General features: G+C 48.5%; 1 protein-coding gene across 1 annotated transcript in view; it reads left to right on the top strand.

Annotated features, from left to right (window-relative positions):
• Positions 1–23,505, top strand: part of MYCBP2 (MYC binding protein 2) — a 1,075,853-nt gene that overhangs the window by 402,084 nt on the left and 650,264 nt on the right. The window contains 3 exon segments of the mRNA XM_029603038.1: positions 1,242–1,433; positions 9,256–9,387; positions 9,390–9,464. Of these exon segments, the coding sequence (XP_029458898.1) occupies positions 1,242–1,433; positions 9,256–9,387; positions 9,390–9,464 (399 nt within the window).

Below are 23,505 nucleotides of genomic sequence, written 5' to 3'. Positions count from 1 at the left end.
GCCTTTTCTTTCTTCTGATACAAACAAATCTGGAATTGCCATGGTCGAACACATATGTATCAAATTGCTTTAGTAGATTACATCTCCTTCTGTTATGCCAAGATGGGCCTGAACCTGATGAGCCATGTCAGGTCACAGAGTATCAGAACCCACCTAAGATCAGTCTCCATGGAGGAGATCTTGCAAGGTTGCGACATGGAGTTCTCTCCAGACATTATATCACATTATTATTTGAAAAGGGACTCCTTATGCAGCAGTAGGTTTGGACACTGTCCCTGAAGTCTACTTGAGGTGTAGACCTAACGCCATCCACCTTGGGCCTGTTATTTTTGTTTCAGGCTGCCTCTGTTTAAAATAAATAAATAAATAAAAAGGCCAGTTGCCACCAAAACAATTTTTCTCGTTGGCACTACTTCAGGGTTTTCCCTTTTTTTGTTTGGGGCAGTCAGTAGCTAGAAATGTCCCTTGTGTGAGGAATTGTCATCCTTTCTCTTTTTTGGAGGAATTGTCCTCTGTGAAAGAGTTTTTATTTGTAACAGGTGGTCTTCAAGGACAGCAGGATGTCAGGCCTTTTTGAAACCCACCCACCTACTCTTGAAGTTGGTTGTCTAGTTATAAGCTCAATTATAGACTAAAATGTCCCAACCAAGGTAATATGGTAGGGCATGCTCAAAGTTTCTAGAAAATTTGATATCAAGTTTCCATGCTGGGCTCCATCTGATGTCACCCATGTGTGAGGACAGATATCCTGTTATCCTCAGAGAATACCTCTTACAAGTAAGTAACTCTTGTTATTGAGCTCTGAGAACTGGGTCTGTGTTGGCGCTATCAAATGTTTGCTTGCTCCAGGTGTTATGGCAGATTCAACCTGCTGTCAACAGAAAACCATGTTAACAGGTAAGTAAACTTGCTTTTATTTATTCCTGCTCCAGAATATTTTGTGATGGCATTTTCAATACTGTTTAACAAATATCTGTAGACTTTTCTTTCAGTCCTGCAAATGCTTTGTCCCTTGCATTACAAAGTTAAAAGAATATATTTTTAAGTATTTGCAACTCCTTTTTTAACTCATGTTTTTCCTTTGGTTTTCATTGAAGCATATTATGTCTTATAACATATAAATAATAATAAAAGGTGTATTTTTGGTTACTGTGGTCTGCAAAGTACTTCATGTACCAGTGCAGCAGTGCCAGGGAGCTGTCGTCCTCTTATTTTTCTGACCTTTCTTTCATTTTTGGCAGAGTGAGGAGAACATCTCAGGAATGACCAGCTTCCGTGAGGTGCTGGAGAAGATGCTGGTCATTGTAGTGCTGCCGGTCAGGAACAGTCTCAGACGGGAGAATGAGCTCTTCTCCTCGCATCTGGTATCTAATACCTGTGGCCTGCTTGCTAGCATTGTTAGTGAGCTCACAGCATCTGCCATGGGATCAGAGGTACTTTTTTATGTCACTGTTCCTGAAATATTCCAGCTAACTTAGATCATATTTTTTCTTTGGAGGCAGAAAATTTTTATGATGATGTAATGGAAAGCTTTGTCCCAGTATTGTGCACTTGTTAGAATAGCTATACATAAAGTAATAAAAATCAGCTTTTGCTGGATTCATGCAGTTAGAATGTTCAGCAATGTATTAAATGAATTTAACATATTAACTGCCGGTGGCAAATTGGCAGTGTGTTAGGGCCTCTTCCCAAGTCTATTGATTTCTTGGTCAGAATAGTCTGAATGCTCTTTATTTGCATTCCAGAGCAAGAATATCTAGGAAATACACCTGGGACTTTTTGGTTTTTTTTTTATTGCCTTGTTATATTTTAGAGGAAATAGATTCCTTTTAAAATATAAGAAATACCATGCTGCATCTGAGCAAAGTTCATCAAGCCCAGCATCCTGTCCTCTGATGGGCCATTTTAGGGCACAAGTACCCAGCAGATTCCAAAGAGTAGATATATTTCCTTTTACTTACTCCCAGGTATATCCATTGCTTTCTTTAGTCTTCATGGCTAATAATGTGTTATGGACTTTCTCCCAGGGCAAGCAGGATGGTAGTCCTCACAGATGGGTGACATAATCAGATGGAACCCGGCATGTAATACTTTTCTCAAAGTTTCTAGAAACTTTGACTGGCACACTGAGCATGCCCCAGCATGCCACTAACCCCGCAGCCATGCAGGGTCCCCTTTCAGTCTCATATCAAAGCATAAAAGATGAGCGAAAATAAAATAGCAAAACGCAAATGAACCCAACTCCGCAGTGTGGTGGGTGGGTCTTGTTGAGGACTAACATCCTGCTGTCCTGGGAGAACACCTGTACAGGTAAGCAACTCTGCTTTCTCCCAGGCCAAGCAGGATGGTAATCCTCATAGATGGGTGAATACCAAGCTGCAGGTTGCACCCGGAATGTACGGGGGAAAACAGACACCAAATAACATGCAACAAGCACAACAGGGGTGCTGTTGGCAACAAAGGGGGTAGATTGATGTACATAATGGGCCCAGGTAGGGAGAATTGAGTTCTCACACTTGGAACAGGTTACGGAGGACAGACTGGCCGAAGACATTATCCTGTCATTATCCTGCCATTCTTGTCCAGACAGTAGTGGACAGCGAATGTATGGAGGGAACTCCAGGTCGAGGCTTTGTAGATTTCCACGATTGGAACTGTACAGAAATGGGCCACTGACGCTGCCATTCCTTTTTTGTCTGCTTCGGGAGCTTGTTTTCATAACCAAACCCATTTAGCACGTGATAGCGAGTCTGCCACGCCATTGTTTATTCCTGGTATGTGACGTGCACATATGGTCATATTCAAGTGTAAACAAGCAAGTATCACCTCGCGCAGCAGCTTCGCCACCCGGGGATACTGGGCAGGGTGTCTGTTAATAACCCAGACTACTGCTAGATTGTCAGACCAAGACGTGATCTGCATGTTTTGAAATTTGTTACCCCAAATCACCAGACTAGAAGGGGAAATAATTTGAGGAAAGTGATATTCCGTGTTAACCCTGCCTTGACCTATGTCAAGGGCCAAGTAGTGGCTCACCAAGAGTCCTGACAAAAGACCCCAAATACACACCCACCCGAGGCATCCAAATATATTTTCATATCTCGGCTGAAAACAGGCGTTTCCTGCCATATGGAAACACCATTTGAATGTGTCCAGGAAAGATATCCATAAAGCCAGATCATACTTGACAGACCTAGTTATTGTGAGATTGGTGGGGTTTGACACTGCCAGTTTCTTAAAACACCCTCCCCATTGGGATAACCCAGCATGCAAAGTTCAGGCTACAAATGAGGAACTGTACTGAAGTTGTCAACTTTTTAGCTATTAAGGCTTGATGCAACAGGGACCAAAGCTTTCTGCAGTTTATTTCATGGCAATCTAGATACAATATTGACTGAATCAAGCTCTATTCCCAAGAATTTAATTACTGTAGATGGGCCTTCGGTTTTGTCATGAACAAGAGGCATGCCAAACTCCTGGCAATGTCCTGAATGTACAGAGTAACAGGGCACATGCCTCTGAGTCCCTCGTCCCAGTGAATAAAAAATTGTTGAAGTGTGTATGATGATGATGCAATGAGGGTTATTGTGCTGTCAAGTGATGCTCATCCCCTGGCAAGTAGTCGTCACTGCTGCTCCTTGTTGGTATGATAAGTTCCTGTATGAGCCAGAATTTACGCAGCTGTTTCTTAGGACAGTTGGTTAAGGGTGAAGGCAATCAATCTCATTTAATGGTGGAAGGCAAAACAAGCCTGCCAATCTTATCCATATCAACTCTGCATCCAGCTTTTGTTGTATGATCTCTGTCTGTCGGACCATCGAGGGGCATATTAGAATAGCTGGGGGTCAATCAGGCCCAAGAAAGTAATGATGAACCCTTCTTGGAAGCAGTCCACCAATTTCTGAGCTTCCCTTCATTTTGGAATAAAGATTCAACCAGTTTCCGCATCTGCTGAAATTCACTGGGGATGGAGCTTTGCCAATTCAGGGAAACTCAGTTTGTTTTCCATTACTCCCAGCAGTGTTCTTCTTTGAGCATCTCCTTGCAGGGGAGGAGCAGAATACATCGAACAGATGTGCTTAAACTTGCAGTCTTGGAAGCTGCACAACGATTTATTAAATTTCCAGCTGGTGGTGGTGTGTACCCCTGAGGCATGTCCTGCTGCTTGCGCTGCTTGATGACCGCTCTTTGGTGGTGAAGGCTGTGTATGCGCTCCTGCATCTTTTGCCTTATTAGTCATCTGCTTAAATCATAGGCTAGTGTCCTAAGTTCCCCAGGACACGAAACAATTCTCTTCCATTTTGTCCCTAAAACATTTGTTATAGTTGAGCCAACCCCAACCGTACTCTTTGTCTGCCTCAAGAATAGTATCTGCATAGCTCAACATGGGACCATAGTGTGAGGGTCATTCTGGCCTATGACATTTATCATTCTTAAAAATGCCCTTGTCCAATTAATAATATTCCTGGGACTTTTCTGTCAGCAGCATTTGATTCACCTATTTTTTTTTTTTTACATCTTTTTTGTCACCACTTCTCCTCCTCCTCCCTTCCATAATTCTGAGTATAACAATGTAAGTTTACTTTCTGATCTTTCTCTGAAGAGCTCTGGGTACCCTCTCCCACACCTGCGATAGGGGTAGTCAATGCCGGCGGACCCCTGGATGCTTCAGCCTTGCCCTCTGCCAGCCTGCTCGGGCTAGCTTCGGAGGAGCTCTCTGAATCAAAAGATCTATCCGAACTAGAATCTGACCTGCTTTTGTGTTTTGCCTTCCCCTTCTGTCTACATGGCTTTGCTAGTGCTGCCTCTGCATGGGAACTGACATTGTTGCCCACACCCCCGAAGACCTTACCCCTTGGAGTTTCTGATGCACAAGTCATCTGGCAATCCCTTGGAGCACTCCCATCTGACATAATTTGTGGATATGATCTGACTTCTAGTGGAACCTGCGGCAATGTTCCTGTTACCCAAACCAGCAAACTACTGAGAGCTGAGAAGATCCCTATGGTGTTAATTCTTGCAAGTGGACTGTTGGCTAAAGATGACTCTCTGAACATGCTGTTGCTGTTCCAGTTCCTTGAGTTGTGCTCTGAGGAACAACACAATATGCACCACGCAAAAGAGGCAGCCAATACTCCCACAGGTGTGGGAGTATTGGCTTCCAAGAGTATGGACCCATAGCCAATGGCTTTCCAAGAGTATGGACCCCATAGCCAATGGCTTCCAAGAGTATGGACCCATAGCCAAATAGCCAGGATACATTGCAGGAGCCCGCTGCTGCATTACAGAGTGCTGAGACATCTCACTAGAGTAAAATCAAAGAACGATATCATAAACTACTTACACTTCCTCATTTAAACCTTTCTTCCAACAATGACTTCAGATCAGTCCTTCAATTACTAATTTTCTCCAACATAGATTACTGTAACTCACTCCTTTTCACACTTACCATTAAACACTATTCGCCCACTCCAGATCCTGTAGGAACGCAGCTGCAAGAATCCTCACTGGATCGAAAAGCATGACCACATCACTCCAACACTTATTTCACTTCACTGGCTACCAATAAGATTCAGGATTCAATACAAAGTACTATCCATCCTACATAAAAATTATATATGAAAAACAAGAAATTGGCTATGCCCCTATATAAAACTGCATACCCCAATAGAAACCTGAGATCAGCAACAAGGGACTTCTAAAAACCACCTACACGTTCCCAATCAACTCACCTCAATCCAAAAGAGAGCAATCTCCCTAGGTAGCCCAAATCTCTGGAACTCACTCCCAACTGAATTCAGAAACTCAAGAAAAAACCTAAAAACCTTCAAAAAAGATGTTAAAACATGGTTGTTCAACAAAGCATACCAACTCACCCAATGAACAACACAACATCATCACCTCCACTCCAGCCTGAAGAATAAATTAAACTTATCACAACTAGGTATTATAACTATGAAGTGAAACGTAAAACTGGAACAGTAACTAACTTGCATATGATACCCCTATTGTTAATAACAGTTTGAACCTTTTTGAAACCCTGTTTATCCCTCTTAACCGTGTAACCTTGTATTTTTGTAAACCGTTATGGCGTTATTTTGACGAAACCGAATGACGGTATATAAAACTCGATAAATAAATAAATAGTGATCGTGTCACCAGAGCCCCAGGTGCAGTAGGCTGCATGAGACACCCTGCTGCATGTGTGGCACAGAAAACCAGCCTGGACATTGAGCACCCTGAAAGGGAGCACAAAATTTGGTACAGCCTACGTGCTTGATCCTACTATGCTGCCGAACTTGGCCATGGGGTGCTGGCTCTGCAGTGTGCCACTGACTGTTGCATATTGTGATTCCGGGAACACCGCGGATGGTGGAAGCTGTGTGCGCCATGTGGGTTCGATGTCCTGTGGTGTCTGCTCTTGTCCCATCATAGGATTGGCATGTTCCATGTCATTCGTGTGCTGATTCATTGCCTCTACCGGAAACATGCGCCTCCACACTGTGGTTTTTTGACTTGCCCTTTGCTCCATTTGAGAACATCCCTGCCCTGACTGTGAGGCATTGTGTGTTGCGTACTGGAGTGTAAGCAATGTGTCTGTGCTGAATCAGCCATTCCCATGTTCGCGGTATTCCCAACAGGCTTTCAAGGTCACTTGAGCAATTCGTGGGTTGTGACCAGCTGCCACTGCTCGTCTCCCATGTGCTGGTAGCTCAAACGACCTTCTCCTCATACTTCCTCAATCACGTGCCCATTGCTCACCTCCTCCCAATTTCGTACCGTAATCCCTGCTCCCCAAGCTCTGCGGCCTCAGCCATGCTAACTTGATTGCTCTGAATGAAGGGCTCCAGCCAGATTTGCCTGCTGCTCTTTGAACAGGAACTGCAAACACTTCCACTCTATTAGGGCTGGATATGGACAAGCCTGATACTGGAGCACACCGGCTACCCTGAGCACCATGGCCGAAAGCTTTGCTGTGTTCTAGCTGGGACCTTTTGCTGCAATGCTCTCACTATAAAAGGAAGTGTGCTAGGGAGCAGAGGCTTAAAATGCCTACCTCCGTCACTGCCCTGTGACTCCTCTCCCTCCTCTTACACTCACTCATGTCTGGACCTAAGGAGAAGGGGAGGAGAATGGGGAAAGGCCCGAGCCCACATCCCTGAATTAAGGGCTACTGGGCATTTCGGCGCATACCCTCTCTTGTAACAGGATTTACATCTCCTTCCATTTGAACCCAAGGGGAAGGGAAAAGACACAGGCAACTAAGGGAATCTTATTCCCATCCCCCAACAGTGCAGGCCCGGGACTGGGCCAGGGAGCCGGCAGAAAGAGAAAAGGAAAACTTTAAAATTCACTTTAAGCGCTTGCCTCACGCTGATATAGGGGATGCATGTATGTTGGGCCCGGTGCACACCAAGTGAATTTTAAAAGCTGGCCAGATGCTCGTGTACTTGCCACTGCATGCACAAATGAACATTTTTTTTAAAGGGGTGGGTAGGGCGGGGCATGGGTGTTCTGGGATTGTAACCTAAGAGTTGTGCAGAAATACACGCACTGAAGAGCACTGGGGTCCCCTGCTGCATAACTTTACTTTTGCTATGGATTGACATGTAAGTTATAAGACAAATTCTAGGCAGCTCAACGGGGGTTTTTAAAGGTCAGGGCTAATAGAGGGGAAGGAAGGCTATTAAACTAGGGTGTTTGGAAGTCCTATCCCTTAACTGAGCGAACTGGGAACGAACTGGGAAAACAGCCGATGGTGTTGGCATGCATGTCTTTTAAAATCTCCCACTTATGCGGTAGAAGTAGCATTTGCGAGCATAGACGTGCGTCCACTTAAAATTGTGTGCAAATGTGCGCGTGGTCAGGCCGTTTTATAACATGCGCTCGTATATGTGCATATGTTATAAAATGGCCGCATCCCGGGGCATGGGCCAACGAACCGCAATGCACATGTGCGCCCGTGCACGCACATTGAAAGTTACTGTCCTTAAAGTAAAGTTCATTGGAGCATAGGGGCAGGGCTCTCCAATGACCAGCTGGGACCTGTGAAGCAAGAGACTTGGAACCAAGGGGTTGAGCCCAGGTGAAGTCTTTAGAGGAAAGCTAGACAGGAGAACAGGGGATGGCATTTGAAAAGGATTGCCTGAGATAGGCATGAAACTGTTTTAGGTTGCCTTTTCTGAATTGAAGGGAAGAAAGCCCTCAAAGGTGGGACTAGTGCTGTAACTTGAGTACATGAGTTCTTGAAGTTGAAACAGGTTATGATAGTGTTTTTATTTTTTTATTTTTCTTGTGCTTGCCCTGACATTTGAAACTGAGATATTGAGGGAGTAGCCACTGACCCCTTCAGTGACAGGTTATGAAAGAACAGCTAGTCAGGACCTATTTTTCTGCCTTAAGGGAGGCCCAGGGCACTAGAAGAGCAAGTCCTTCCTCCATGCACAGTTCTGAAGGCTCTCCCAATGGCTAACTTGGAAGCTTGGCTTCTATGACTCCCACTCTTCCCCAAAGGCAGTCGCTGGGGGCTGCCCCCTCCCTCCCCCCAAGGAGGTTAAAAAGGATAACCTTGTATAACCAGGAGTTAACTCTTATGTTCCTGAAAAATGCAGACTGTGCTTCCGGAGTGAGGGAAAGTGAATTGACTCTGCAAGATCCCAGCCTTTGCCTCACCCTGAGAGGCCATTTTCTTCTTACCATGGTCTTTTGACGTTTTTTAATGTTGTGGAATACATTTTATCTTGGTTTTCAAGATGGTATTTTTTAAATAGTGTTCATGTCTCATGTAAACTTTTAACATTTGCAACTGCTCCTTTTAGTTTTTTTTCTAACTAAAAAAGAGACAAGGGTGGATTATGTGTACATTGAGTAGATTTACTGATATTTTGAATGGCATGAAGGTTTTAGCTTGCTTCTTTAAACTCCAGCTCAGTTTGGAACAGGGACTGGAAACTGACACTGAGGCTTTATCAGCCACCTCCTGGGAATTTTTCCCATATTTTATATCCTCTTCCTGATTTACTTAGGTTTTAACTTGTTAATTGGTTGCAGCGCATATTTGCAAAGACCTCTAAGCACATTAATCAAGGTTTAAAATGTAACTGAAAATAATACAAATAATTAAATAGAAAATATTAGGGCTGACAGGATTTCTAATCCAAAGTCTCAAGTTTTGAAAAAATTGTAATATCAAAAATCAAATTACTTTTGATATTGATAGTTTAATTGGGTTTTCAAAAACTATATTTTTTGCAGGTGGATGGGCTTAATTCCCTCCATTCCGTCAAGTCCAGTCCTAATCGGTTCACGAAAACCAGCCAGGGGAGAAGCTGGAACACAGGAAATGGGTCTCCTGATGCAATCTGTTTCTCTGTGGACCAAGCCGGGTGTTGTGGTTAGTTGGCTTTTGTGTGTACGGCGGAGGGGGAATCCATGAGTACGAATTAGAGGTGTTAGCTGATGATGTAAGTGTTACATTTTTTCAAAATCCAATGAAATTTCTTGGAGTAGTACTGTTATTTACACCATGTGTAATTGTAATACTTTCTGCCAAGGAAAACAAATGTCAGTCACATAATCTACAGTAATTAACAAATGGGCATTGAAAAATGTTACATCACTGTGCTGTATATGAGGTCAGATTTGAGTGGGGGAGGGGGGGTTGTGAGGGGAGAGGCGGCAGCACCTGAATGCTCTCCTTTATGGTCTCGTTCCTGGTATGGGCCGATGGAAATATGGGGAGTGTATATGGGCATTATTTTGTTTGGTAAGGGGGTGGTATCAATGAGGGAAGGTTCAGGAGGGGTCTTTGAGGCGGGGGCTGAGGGTGATTCTTTTCAAAGTGAGCGATTTTGTGAATTTTTCGGGGATGGAATTTGTTCTCAGTTTAGGCTGGTAAATCAGTTCAGGATTGGGCAGGAACCAGATATATGGAAAGGATTTTGTGTGCTCTCAAATCAGAAACTTTTAGCTAATGTGGTAAGGGTATGGCATAGGAATTATATTCCAAATTCTAAAGGATGAAATTCAGGGGCAAATTGCAGGAAAATATCAGCCCGGGGGATTTTTTTTTTTTCAAAACTGGCCCACTTACTATCTGTCTGACTCCCTTCTGCATTTTCCCTGCAGGATGTGTTTCAATAGTTCTGAAAAGCCCACCAAACTGTCCCTTCAGAGGTTCATCATGTGACCAGGAAACCTGGCAGAATTGAGCCAAAAATCTGCAACATAGATTTCACATTTTTCCTAAATAACTTAGTAGTAGAACACACCCTAGACAAGGAGTGAACAAAACAGAGCTGAATGCCCTCTTCCATGTACGCAATCAGTTGCCATCTGCCCTCAAGTCTAGTTACATCTCTCATATATATCTTAGATTCATGGTCTAGTATTACGGTCTCTTGCTGACCAATCAGCTCTTAAACTATTTGCTAAGTAATGTGACAACCACACTGTCCAGCCAGTATGAGACACACACACAGTCTCTCAAACAAACACCCACACACGCTCTTTCAGACACCCACTTTGTTGTCTGAGAGAGGATTGTATGTGTGTGTCTCTCTGATATGAAGACACCCACACCCACTTTCAATGTATGGGGTGTGTCATAGAGAAAGTGTGTGCATGAGTATCTGTGTCAGGGAGAAAGACACACACACACACCATATGCTCACATAGTGAGTGTCCCCCTCCAGTACTGCCACAGCATTATGTAAAAAGTATTTACTTGATGCCAGCTCTTCCCCAGCCTGCAGCAGCCCTCTACTCTTTCTCATTCCCACCCCTACCCTTCTTGTTACCCTCACTCCAGAGACTCACTGGTTCCCCAGCTAGTTCAGAAAGAAAGACCAGCCTACAGAAGCCTCCCCAATATTGCATAGGCACTTCCTCTTGCTTCACCCCATCCCTTTTTTCTTACTGTAGCTGCCTTCATGTCCCCATGCCCCCACCAGCATTCCAGTGCATTCCCATTGACTGAATGCTACAGTGTCTGCTGCTTTTATGGTTCCCCCAAACTCTGCAGTGCTTACCAACTCCAGATATATGTCTGTTCTTCCAGGGCTTAAAAGAAAAATGAAGCCCTGGTCGACACTAGAGAGAGCCACAGGACCCAAAGCAGTACAGCTCCAGAATCCTGCTTTCCCTCGTGGATCCAGTGCAGCCAGGGCTGATGGAAGGGTGTTGAGCATCATAGGTAAACCTTACAGCCTCTTATCCCCAGCCCTTTCCTCACCATACACAAAAATTATGCATTTATAACTTTTTACATTAAAAATGATCAAAGTACAGTCCTTATGAGGTAAAAGTACCACTTACAGCATGGACATTATATTTACATGCACTGCTGTGCTGCCAGCCAGAAAATCCTGTAAAATAAAAATAGAGACACTTGGATGCCATATTGCATTCAACCTATTGTAACCATTGTTGGGTGAGGGCTCAGCTCTCAGATAGCCTTGGATGAACTGAATTACAATTAAAATATAGTAAAATTCCAATATCAAAACAGCAATAACAGCAGCTTTCAAACAGTGGCAGTTCTACCTATGAAAAGGCAATGCTAACACCAGGCCCTAAAACACCCATTTGGAAACCTGAACAAGCTAAGCTACTATAGGTTCTTACACAGAAACTAACATACTAGCAGAATGCCTCACCTCTGTCAAATGTGCAGAATACAGATCGACCCTTACCAAATACAGAATAAAGAGACCATAAATTATAAACAGAAATGTACAGACAAACACTTAATTGGAAACCGCAACAAGCAACATCCTGTATACAGTGCAACAATGAAAAAGAGAAACCTTATCATTCCTCATAAATATAAAATCAAGAATATAAATCAGCATTACTCAACATGTTCATACCAGTGGGTTATTCATCCCTTCCAGCAGATAGAGAACAAAACTTTGAGGCACTGCTACTTAACTGAGAGTGCCACTTGTAGGACCTCAGTTTTTCTCTGACTCCAGTAGATGGTAGAGCTGCACCTGCAGGCTCTTAGTTTAAAAAAAAAAATAAATTGTTTTACAGTAGTTTTAGGTTCCAGATCAGGAACGCTCCCTGAGGTATTAGGCATCTTGGTGGGCCTTCTCTCAGGTGGATCCTGGCCGCCGGAGGGGGTTGGATACTCCTAACTGGGTTCACCCGCAGTGTACCAGACGGTCTGATAGCCAGGTGTCCTGGCTCCCTTGACCCTCCAAGGCACCCGCTCGCCCTTCTTCCTCTGGACAGGGAAGTAATCACTTAATAAAGTTTCTTTAAGTTCCTTGTTTTAACAAATAAAGTACAAGAAGCAGGAACTTTGGAGGGAAGGGCCTAGTCAGCGAAAGCTGTCGGCCAGGGCTGGGAGGTGCAGGACTTGAACGGTGGTCGACTGGCTGTTAACCCGGCACTGTGGGGATTTCATGGTCGATCGTAACATTAGTTGCCAGGACAGAACCGCAGAGCCTTGTTCCTTGTGTAGTCCTGTGCTCTGGTGGGGACCGACTGGACTCTGTCAGTGTTCCTAGGAGCTCCCTTGTGGGGATTGTATCTGTTCCCGGCGGGGGCTCAATGGGCCTGAGTCCTGCGTGCGTGCTGCACAGGAGACCTCCTGGGGGAGCGCTCCGGGGAGCGATCGGGATCCATGGCACCAAAAACTAAAATGGCCACCTGGCTATGCATGTGGCACGGCGGTTAGCAGATCTGAACTCATGTTTCCTCTGCCCGGTGTGCGTTTCAGGGTAGGAAGCTACCTACTACCTATACCAAACCTTTACAACTCCTACAGAATGCCCTTAGCGGGCATACTCTACAAATTCTAAAAAGAGAGACCATATTACACCAAAACTCATAGAGCTACACTGGCTACCTATTAAATCGCGAATCCTTACAAAACCTTATCCCTCATTCATAAAAGTATCATAAATGAAAACTTCCACTGGATCAACCCTCCACTCCTCCTGCGCACCTCCACAAGACCAAACCCGTTCCACCCATCAAGGAACGCTCCGCCTTCCATCGATCAAATCTACCAAACTTACCTCCACTACCAAGAGGGCTTTTTCCCTGGCTGGCCCCACCCTTTGGAACTCCATGCCTCCTGATTTACGTACTGAAACCGCCACCCCTAAATTAAAAAAAAACAAAACTGAAAACTTGTCTGTTTCTACAGGCCTTTCCCTCAATACCACCCTCCCATGTGAATAATGTGCTGTAATTTACCCCACTATGTGCTGGTAAGTTTCCATTCTTGATCTAATATCCTCGAATTTTTTCGTCAACACGGTATACTTTCAAACTTATGTACTTATCTCTGTATACTTCTGAACTTTTTATGTAATTTTCTCCCCTTCTTATGCAGTAACCTTGCCCTTACCCCCAGCTTTTTTGTTAACCCGCACCCTAGATTCTTCTTTAAACCCCCCAACCCCTCCCTCCTCTTCTCCCCCTTGAAAATCCCCTTTCCGATTTTAACCTCCACTGTATATATTGTACATAGAAATTCACCGTTCCTAATTTTCCTTACTCTTTACATATCGTTACCCTAGTGAATCTATTTATAATTTCTCTTCCAGTTAACCTTTTACCTAGCTAATTTCTTTAACGTTATCATGTAGTTTTTCTGTTCTTTGTAAAGGCTATGCCTGTGTGACAGATTCCCTGTCCGAGTTTCAAGTTATATGTAAACTGATACGGTGTGGCAAACGGATGTCGGTATATAAAAATGTTAATAAATAAATAAGGCCCCTCGAGCCGTGCAGGAAATTGAGGCAGGAGGTCAGCAGGGTCTGTTCCCGTTGCCACCTAGGAGGCAGTGCAGGAGACCAGAGGGCAGTCGGGTGATTTCCCCCCCCCCCCCCCCCCCTTGCTGTTTCCCCGGTCAGGCAGGATACCTCGGACGGGGAGGGTGAGGCGGCTGACAGTCCCCCAGGATCGGAGGAAGATGAATCGGAGGATTTTTCCCCGGATTTTATTCTCCTTCTCCATAAGGTCTACCTGGCTAGGAGAAGTGGAGGAAGAAGGCAGGCAGGGGATTGCCCACGAGCCCCTGCGGATAAAAAGTTTAAAGTGGCTTCTCGGGGGACTGGTGATTTTCTTCAGTGCCTGGGTTTGCGCCGTGCGGCTGCAGAGGCTGGTCCCAGAGATGGGACTGATCTGAGTCTCCACCAATTGGACCCCCTCGATGCAGGAGCTGACCCGGATATGCCGCCGAACCTTGATGTAGATGAGGCAAAAGATGACACTGATCCCGACGAGTTCCTGGTCCCAGATGGAGACAACCGCGGGTAGTGCGACTGTATAAAAGAGATGAACTGTGCACCCTCATCCCACAGGTGCTGGAGGAATTAGGTGTGAAGGTCACTCAGGAAGAGTCGGATAATGAGGTTGTTAACCCAGTCCTGGATGGGCTGAGGGGACACAATAGTGCCTTTCTGTTGCCCAAGAAGATCCGTAAGAAGCTGGTGAACTGGGAGTGGGACTCCCCGGATGCTGGCCTGAAGGTGGGCAGAGCGATGGCCAAGCTTTATCCCTTAATGGAGGACTCCCTTGAATTGCTGAGGATCCTGAAGGAGGAAGCATCTGCCTTGGCGGTAACCAAGAAGACTATCCCGGTGGCCGGGGCAGCGTCCTTGAAGGATGTCCTTGATCGTAAGCTGGAGGTGCAACTCAAATGGATGTTTGAGGTCTCAGCGTTGAGTCTTCCGGCAGCTGTCTGGGCCAGTTAATGCAAAGGTCCTGTCTCTGTTGGGTTCAGAAGGGCCCGACGCTGATGTCCGCAGCGGACGGCAGTGCATTGCAGGCTACACGTCTGGAGGCAGCCATAGCCTATGTGGCAGATGCTTTGTATGATTTGATGCGTACATCGGCTTGCTGCATGGTCTCCTCTGTAGCGGCTCGCAAGCTGCTGTGGTTACATAACTGGTCCAAGGTCCAGCTCTGTAATCTTCCCTTCAGGGGAAGCTGTTACTTGGAGAGGACCTGGATCAGTTGATGAAGGACCTGGGGGAGTCCAAGGGGAATAGATTACCGGAGGACAGAAGCCCAGTAAGAATTTTACTTCTCGGACTCGTTTTCGGGATTCCTGTCTGTTTCGTTCCGGCAAGCCTTTGTTTCCATCTCAAAACAGGGCAGTGGGCGCCAACAGTCCTTTCGTAGAGTACACAGGTCGGGCAGAGACAGCATCATGCTAGGGTACTGGGAGCGGAAATTCAGCCCAATGAAGCCAGTGGTCCCCTCTCTTCCGTATAAGCTGTAGGAGGCAGATTGTCCAGCTTCTGCAAGGAGTGGGAAAAGATTACCTCAGACCGTTGGGTGCTAGAGGTGATACGAGAGGGTTATGCTCTAGTTCCCTGTACGTACCAGGATCAGTCCAGACGGTGGGTTATGTCCCCCGTCCAGCAGATGGAGTCAGAACAAAAAGCTCGGGGGGAGGTCCTATATAACCTCACCTCCCTTGCCTGAATTCTCAGTAGCTTTCTGAATCCAGCAGACGTGAGCAGGGGACTGTCCAGTCCCCAGCACAATAGCTTAGGATTCCTAGGCCTTTTTGCTGTTCTCTGAGGGATCAAAAAAAAAAAAAAAAAAAAAAAAGTTAGTTAAATTGGTTAGGACAGGGGGGCAGCTTTAAGCCTGGGAGAGTCAGTTGCTTTGCCTCTCCGTCCCAGTCGCTTGCTGACAGGTCTGTTCCCTTGTCTTCCTACCTTCTGCCTTCCTTCCTTCAGGCTGTTGGAGGTTAAGTGTGTGATTTTATTTTTCAGGCTTACCTTCTTTTTAGCTCTTCACAACGTTGCTGTGGGCTGCGCCTAACCGCGGGGTGCACGTTAGTGTGCTAACCTCTCTCCCCCCTCCCCCCCCCCCCCCAGTCGTTGCGGACCCACGGCCTCGCGACGTGCCATTCCCCGGGGCCACCGGGAGGTCTGATCCCCGGCGGCTCCTTCGGGTCGGTGGGGGGATGGTCCGTGTGTTTTTTGCAGTCAGGCGCCGAGGACTCCACCGCGTTTGCCTCGCCCCTCCCCCCTTGGGCTCACCATGCCGCGATCGGCGGCCTGTTCGTCATGCGGCCGGCAGGGGGGATGGCTTTCGCGGGAGGGGCTCTGCGCGAGCTGCCTCCCCGGTGGGGAGGACAGCTCTCAACAGGGGGACGCCGCAGGAACCCGCGGAGAGGACCGCGCGGCTAGGAAGCAGTAGGCCCCGTTCCCTCTGAGCGCGGGAACGGTGGCCATTTTGTTTTCGGATTCTGATGCCGGCATCTCAGAGGAGGACACGGAGGTACCGATTTCAGCGGCACCACCTGTTTTAGCCCCGTTTGTAGAACCGGAGCCAGGATTTCAGGAAGGGGAGGCCCCAGTTTGCCCCCCCCTCGGGGGCATCTTCGTTCTCGCCAGAATTTATCATCTTGATGCACAAGGCATTCCTGCAGAGCAGGAACCATCCTATGGATTTTTTCATGGAACCCCCTTCCCCCCAAACTGGCGTGCACGGCTCCACCTCTGGGGGGGGGATCCCCCCTCCCAGGGCAGTTCTCAGCCAGCCGGGGGAATGCCGGGTCCCTCCCAGGACCCCCTGCGCCATCTCGGGGATTGTACTTCCATTCCGGGGGGGACCCTCTCCTGGATCCGGCCGGGGACGACCCCCATCTGGCGGCCCAGGTGGAGGCAGACGATCCGAGGGTCCTCCGCATCTTTCAGTCGGATGAGCTGGACGACCTTATTCCCCACATCCTGCAGGAGATGGACATCGACGCCCCTCCCCCCCCCCCCCCCCCCCCCGGAACCCGGCAGGGCCCGATCCCAAGGTGAGGAAGGGGGATCCCCTTCTGGCAGGCCTTCGTCCGTTGGCTAAGGCTTTTCCTACTCATTCCACCCTTTTGCAATTAATCTCCAGGGAGTGGGATGCGCCGGAGGCCACTCTCAGCTTCAGTAGAGTGATGGAAAAGTTCTATCCCCTTCGGAGAATTTTCTTGAGCTGCTCAAGGTCCCAGCTGTTGATTCCGCGGTCTCAGCAGTCACAAAGCGTACCACTATCCCAGTCACAGGCGGCACGGCGCTGAAGGATCTCCAAGACAGGAAGTTGGAGGTTTATCTCAAGAGAGTTTGAGGTTTCAGTGCTAGGGATTCAGGCGGCCTTCTGCAGTTCACTAGCACAGAGAGCTGGTCTTCGTTGGGTTCAACAGTTTCTCACCTCCCAGGATCTGCCGGCTGCGGAGGCTCAACAGGCGAATAGATTGGAGGGCCGTGGTAGCCTATGGGGCGGACGCCCTATATGACCTCCGGGTTCTGGCCCAATCAATGGTGGCTGCGGTCTTGGCCCGTCGTCTCCTGTCGCTTCGGAACTGGTCGGCGGATGCCTTGTCTAAGACCCAGCTGGGATCGCGTCCCTTTAAAGGCAAGTTTCTTTTCGGGGAGGATCTGGACCAAATTATCAAGTCACTCAACGAGAATGCGGTCCATAGACTTCGGAGGATCGGCCTCGTTCCACAAGATCCTTCAGTTCCACCAGGAACCGGTTCCGTACTCAGCGCCGGTCTTGGACTACGAGGCAGCAGCCTCCCGGGCTCCATCATCTCGCTCGGCATACCTGGAACCGGTCCTTTCGAGGGGCGCAGGCCCGGCAAGAAAGGACAGGGTCCGGGCACCTCATTGAAATCAGGCCCAATGATGCCAGGCCGACCCACGAGCCGATTCCCCGAGTAGGGGGGTCGGATTGCTCTCTTCTACGAGGAGTGGGTCCAAATCACGTTCGGATCAGTGGGTCTTGGATATTTTAAAACACGGCTACGGCTTGGATTTTGTTCGTACGCCCAGGGACAGGTTTCTCTTCTCCCCGTGCGGGTCTCTTCACAAGCGAAGGGCCGTTCGTCAGACCCTCGACCACCTACTCTCGCTGGGGGTGATAGTGCCGGTCGCCGCCTCCGAGCTGGGCCGGGGACATTATTCCAACTATTTCGTGGTACCCAAAAAGGAAGAACACTTTCCAGCCTATCTTGGATCTCAAGGACTGTCAGGAAGTCCCTCAGGGTCCCGCGCTTTCGTATGGAAAACCCTCCGCTCAGTGCTGGCAGCAGTTGCATGAAGGGGAATTCCTGGCCTCGCTGAATGTCATGGAGGCGTACCTTCATATTCCGATCCACCGGGCACATAAACGCTACCTTCGCTTCAAGATTTTGGGGGCAACATTTTCAATTTCAAGCCCTTCCTTTGGTTTGGCAAACAGCTCCACGTGTCTTTACAAAGGTCATGGTGGTAGTGGCGGTGGCACTATGCCGGGAAGGTATCCTGGTGCATCCCTATCTGGACGACTGGCTCATACGGGCGAAATCTCTGACCCAGGGTTTTCGAGCGGTCGACAGGGTTGGTGTACCAACTGCTCCGTTCCCTGTGGTGGATCATCAACTATGCCAAGAGCAACCTATTCCATCCCAGTCGTTGAACTTTCTGGGCGCGCGTTTCGACACAAGGAGGGCAAGGTTGTTCTTGCGGAGGAGCGGGCACAAGCGCTGCGCGAGCAGATTCATCGTTTCACTGCGCTCCCTTCCACCACAGCGTGGATTACCTACAGGTCCTGGGAACCATGGCCTCCACTATCGATCTGGTTCTGTGGGCTTTTGCGCACCTGCATCCTCTCCAGAAAGGCCTTGATATCCCGTTGAAAGCCAGTAATCACGGGATTTTTCAGGCGGTACTCCTCCGATCCCAAGCCCAGCACTACTCAGCCTCTGTTGGTAGCTGGATTTTCGACACTTGGCCCAGGGGGGTATCCCTGGAGGTTCCGGGACTGGGTGGTAGTCACCACGGATGCCAGTCTCTCCGGCTGGGGAGCGGGTCTGTCGGTTCGAGCTCAATCCAGGGCAGTTGGACGATGGATCAAGCACGGTGGCCCATCAACCGCCTGGAGACCAGAGCGGTCCACTTAGCATTGAAGGACTTCCTCCCACTGGTTTCACCATCGGGGCGGTCAGGATCCTCTCGGACAACGTGACCACGGTGGCGTACATAAATCGCCAGGGAGGCACGAGGAGCTGTCACGTCTCATTGGCAGCAGACAAGCTGATGCAATGGGCGGAACTCCATTTACTCCGCCTGGCAGCCTCCCACAATGCAGGCATGGACAATGTACAGGTGGACTTCCTAAGCCATCAGCACTTAGATCCCGGAGAGTGGGAGCTCTTGGAGGAAGCAATGCGTTTGATATTAGGACATTAGGGGATCCCCCACATGGATCTCATGGCCACACCGGCAATGCAAAGGCCCCTCGCTTTCTTCAGCCGCAGAAGAGAACACGGCGCAGAAGGGGTCGATGTTCTGGTACTACCGTGGCCCCGTCAGGATCCGATTGTATGTCTTCCCTCCGTGGTCCCTTGTGGGAAAGGTAATTTGGCGGATAGAGGGTCATCAGGGTCCGGTAATTCTGGTGGCCGCCAGAGTGGCCTCGACGGCCGTGGTTCACAGACCTCCTCAACCTGGCGGAGGAGGGGCTGGTACGTCTCAGTCACCTCTCGCGTCTTCTCCGTCAAGGTCCAATATTTTTCGAGGAGGCAGATCGCTTCTGTCTTGCGGCTTGGCTTTTGAGAGGCGTAAGTTGAAGGCGTCGGGGGTATCCGGAGGCGGTGATTTCGACTCTACTGCGGGCACGTAAAACTTCCACCTCAGTTACTTACGTTCGGGTGTGGAAGGTCTTTGAGACATGGTGCGTGTCACATACCATTCAACCGACCCATGCCTCAGTGGCTCAGATTTTCTCGTTCTTGCAGGATGGTCTGGATTTGGGCCTTGCTTATAACTCCATCAGGGTTCAAGTGGCGGCTTGTGGGAGCTTTCCTTCACAACGGGAACGACTCGCTACTCTCATCCATCCGGATATCCTGCGTTTCCTCAAGGGGGTAAAGCACCCGAAGCCACCGCTACGGCCACCTTGTCCCTCATGGAATCTCAACCTGGTACTCCGCGTCCTCAGTGGACCACCTTTTGAGCCTCTTCGGACCGCCTCCCTCAAGGATCTCACCTTCAAGAAGATCTTCCTGGTAGCGATCAGCTCGGCGCGTCGCATTTCCAAACTTCAAGCGTTGTTCTGTCGAGAGCAATACCTCCGGTTCACTGATGAGGGGGTTTCCTTGCGCACGGTACCATCTTTTCTACCCAAAGTGGTCTCTGCTTTTCACCTCAACCAGTCGGTTGAATTGCCTTCCTTTTCCTCGATGGACTCCAGAGATCTTTGCAAGCTAGATGTTAAGCGATGTCTGATGCATTATTTGGCGGTCACCAATGAGTTTCGGCTTTCGGATCACTTGTTCGTCCTTTGGTCGGGACCTAAGAAGGGCCGTATGGCTTCCAAACCGGACCATCACCCGTTGGCTGAAGGGAGTGATTGCTGCCGCATATCTTGGTGCTGGACGGCACCCGCCGCTGGGAGTTAAAGGTCACTCCCTTCATTCTCAAGCTACTTCCTGGGCGGAGAGTACTTCGGTGTCCTTGCAGGAGATCTGCAGGGCGGCCACTTGGAAGTCGCTCCATACCTTTGCGAGACACTATCGCCTGGATGTCCGGGCGCCAGCTTTCGGTTCCTTCGGGAACAAAGTCATTCGAGCGGGGCTGTCTACGGCCCGCCCATAGTAGGGAAGCTTTGGGTCATCCCACAGTCTGGACTGATCCTGGTACGTACAGGGAAAAGAAAACTATTCCTTACCTGCTAATTTTCGTTCCTGTAGTACCATGGATTAGTCCATACGCCCTCCCTATTTTGGGAGATTTGATGGGGTACGCCTCTGCTCGAATGTCATTTCCGATTCACCTCTGTGCTCCCTGGGGATCCAGGGTCCGTTTGTCTTACAGTTCTGTTTGCAAGTTTTCGTTGGGGTTTTTTTTTTACTGCAGTTACGATTTTGTCTAACGTTACCTTGAGAGCGTTTAGTTACTTGATCCCACCGTCTCTTCTCTTCTTGGCTTTGTTAGTCTAGTTACTGAGAATTGAGGCAAGGGAGGTGAGGTTATATAGGACCTCCCCCCGAGCTTTTTGTTCTGACTCCCATCTACTGGACGGGGGACATAACCCAACGTCTGGACTGATCCATGGTACTACAAGAACGAAAATTAGCAGGTAAGGAATAATTTTCTTATTATTTGTGCCCGCGTCGGGAGGTCTTTGTGGAGTCCCACGTGGTCTCGGCATCAGGAGGGAGACAGTGGTGGGGACGCTGCAAAGGCTGCTTCCCCTAAAGGCCACTGTTCTCGTCCCACTGGAGGAGCAGGATCAAGGGAGGTATTCAGTTACTTTGTGGTTCTGAAAAAGGGAGGGCTCCTATCGATCAAGTCTCGATTTGCAGAAGGTGAATCTGTTCCTTCGGGTTCCGTGCTTTCCGCATGGAGATGCTGCATACCATGATGGCAGCGATTGTAAAGGAGAATTTCTTGCCTCCCTGGACCTGACGGAAGCATACCTGCATATCCCCCATTTGCAGGAACATCAGAAGTTTCTTCGCTTCAAAGTGTTAACGTTTTCAGTTCAAAACCCTCCCGTTTGACTTGGCGATGGCGCACCGTGCATTCACGATGGTGATGATGGTGGTGGCTGCGGCTCTTCGCCGGTAGGGAAGTTTGGTCCACCCATCCAGGGCAGAATGCGAGAAGTCCATCCGAAGAGTGATGTCCTGCACATTGATAACACAACCGAGAGACTGTAAGCTGAAGTCAGTTTGAAGCCGGCTCAGTTGCGTTTTACTTAGGCTCCCCACTTCGACACTCAGTGAGGCAGGGTTTTCTTAGCAGTGAACCGGGTGTTGAAGTTGCAGTCTCAGGTCAAGCATCTTCTTCGTCTGGAGGTGCCCAAAGTGAGAGATTATTTACAGGTCCTGGGGTCCATGGCATCCACGTTGGACTTGGTTCCGTGGGTGTTCACTCACATGAGACCACTGCAATGCGCGCTGTTGTCTGGATGGAGTCCTGCTTGGAGGAGTTTCATCTTTCTTTGCCCCTGCTTCGGGAGTCCAGGTCCAGTCTCTTGTGGCTGTCTCATCCTAATTTAGAGAAGAAGATGGATCTGGAGCATCTGGACAGGGTGGTGGTCTCCACGGACGCAAGCCTCTCCGTCTGGGGAGCGACCAGAGAAGTTCTGGTCCATCAATCGCCTCAAGACGAGGGTGATCCATCAAGCCCTAAATGTTTTTCTGCCCCTGGTCCGGGGTTGCGTGGTTTGAGTGTACTCTGACAACGTGATGGCTTTGGCAATCATCAATTGGCAAGGCGGCATTAAGAGTCATGCAGTGGCGTTGGAGTCCCAGAGATTATTTGCCTGGGCAGAAGAGTCATCTTGAAGGCCTAGCTGCATCGCACGTAGCGGGAGTAGACAGCGTGCAGGCGGACTTCCTCAGTAGGCAGTAGTTGGATCCTGGGGGAGCAGGAGTTGTTCCCGGATGTGTGGAACCACTTCTCTGCGAGGTGGGGCACCCCTCAATTGGATCTTAAAGCGACGCAGATCAATTCCAAGACAGAGAGGATTCTTTAGGTCACCAAAAGGAACCTCTGTTCTGTGGGCCTCGCTGCTCTGGTGTGCCCTTGGCTGATGGGAATTCTTCTGTATGTCTTCCCTCCTTGGCCCCTCAAAGGTTGGATCCTCAGGCACATAGAGTCATATCCCAGGACTGTGGTTCTAGTGGCTGCGGAGACTGTGGGTTCACAGATCTGGTGCGACTTGAGGTGGAAGGTCCTTGCAGTCCTGACTCCTCTTCCAGACCTTGTTGTTGTCAGGGTCCCATATTTTCGAATCAGGAGGATAGCTTTTTGTCTCGCAGTTTGGCTTTTGAGAGTCTGAGGCTTCGATTGAAGGGGTTACTCCGAACAGATCATCTCCACTCTTCTTCAATCCAGAAGACCGGCGACCTCTATGGCGTATATTAAGGTCTGTAAATTGAAGTTCGTTGTCTTCAGCGTCATCTAGTTCCTCTGCCAGTAGAGGTGTCGCTTATGCTGGAAATTCCCTCAGCAGGGGTTTGTCCAAGGGTTTGGCTTACAACTTGCTTCATATGCAGGTGGCCTGCCTGGGTGCGGATTGAAGAGGCAGGTTTCAGGGTCGGACTCTGTTCACCCGGATGTGGAAAGGGTTTCTCAAAGGGGGCTAAGATCTGCCTGGATTGGAATCTCAACCTAGTACCTCATGTCCTTGTGGACCCCCCCCTTTGAACTCTTGAGAAGGGCTACCCTGAAGGATTTGACTCTGAAAGTGGTCTTTTTGGTAGCTATTTGTTCGGCCTCAAAGGATTTCGGAACTTCAGGCTCTGTCATGTAGGGATCCGTTTTTGCGGAATTCCGGGCATGGAATCTCATTGAGAACACTGCCTGCCTTTGTTCCTAAGGTGGTATCTGCCTTTTATGTTATTCAGACATTAGATCTTCTGGGTTTTCCAGAGTGGTCAAAAGATTCTGCTCAAGTAGAGAATTACTGCTTTTGGATGTGCGGCGGATGCTACTTTGGTATTTGGAGGTTACTAATGCCTCTCATTGCTCAGATCAACTGTTTGTCCTTTCC

This window comes from Rhinatrema bivittatum, chromosome 5, assembly GCF_901001135.1.
Source record: "Rhinatrema bivittatum chromosome 5, aRhiBiv1.1, whole genome shotgun sequence".
In the NCBI taxonomy this organism is placed as follows: Eukaryota; Metazoa; Chordata; class Amphibia; order Gymnophiona; family Rhinatrematidae; genus Rhinatrema; species Rhinatrema bivittatum.
Note: the sequence above shows the minus strand (reverse complement) of the source record. Positions and strands in the feature narration are given on the sequence as shown.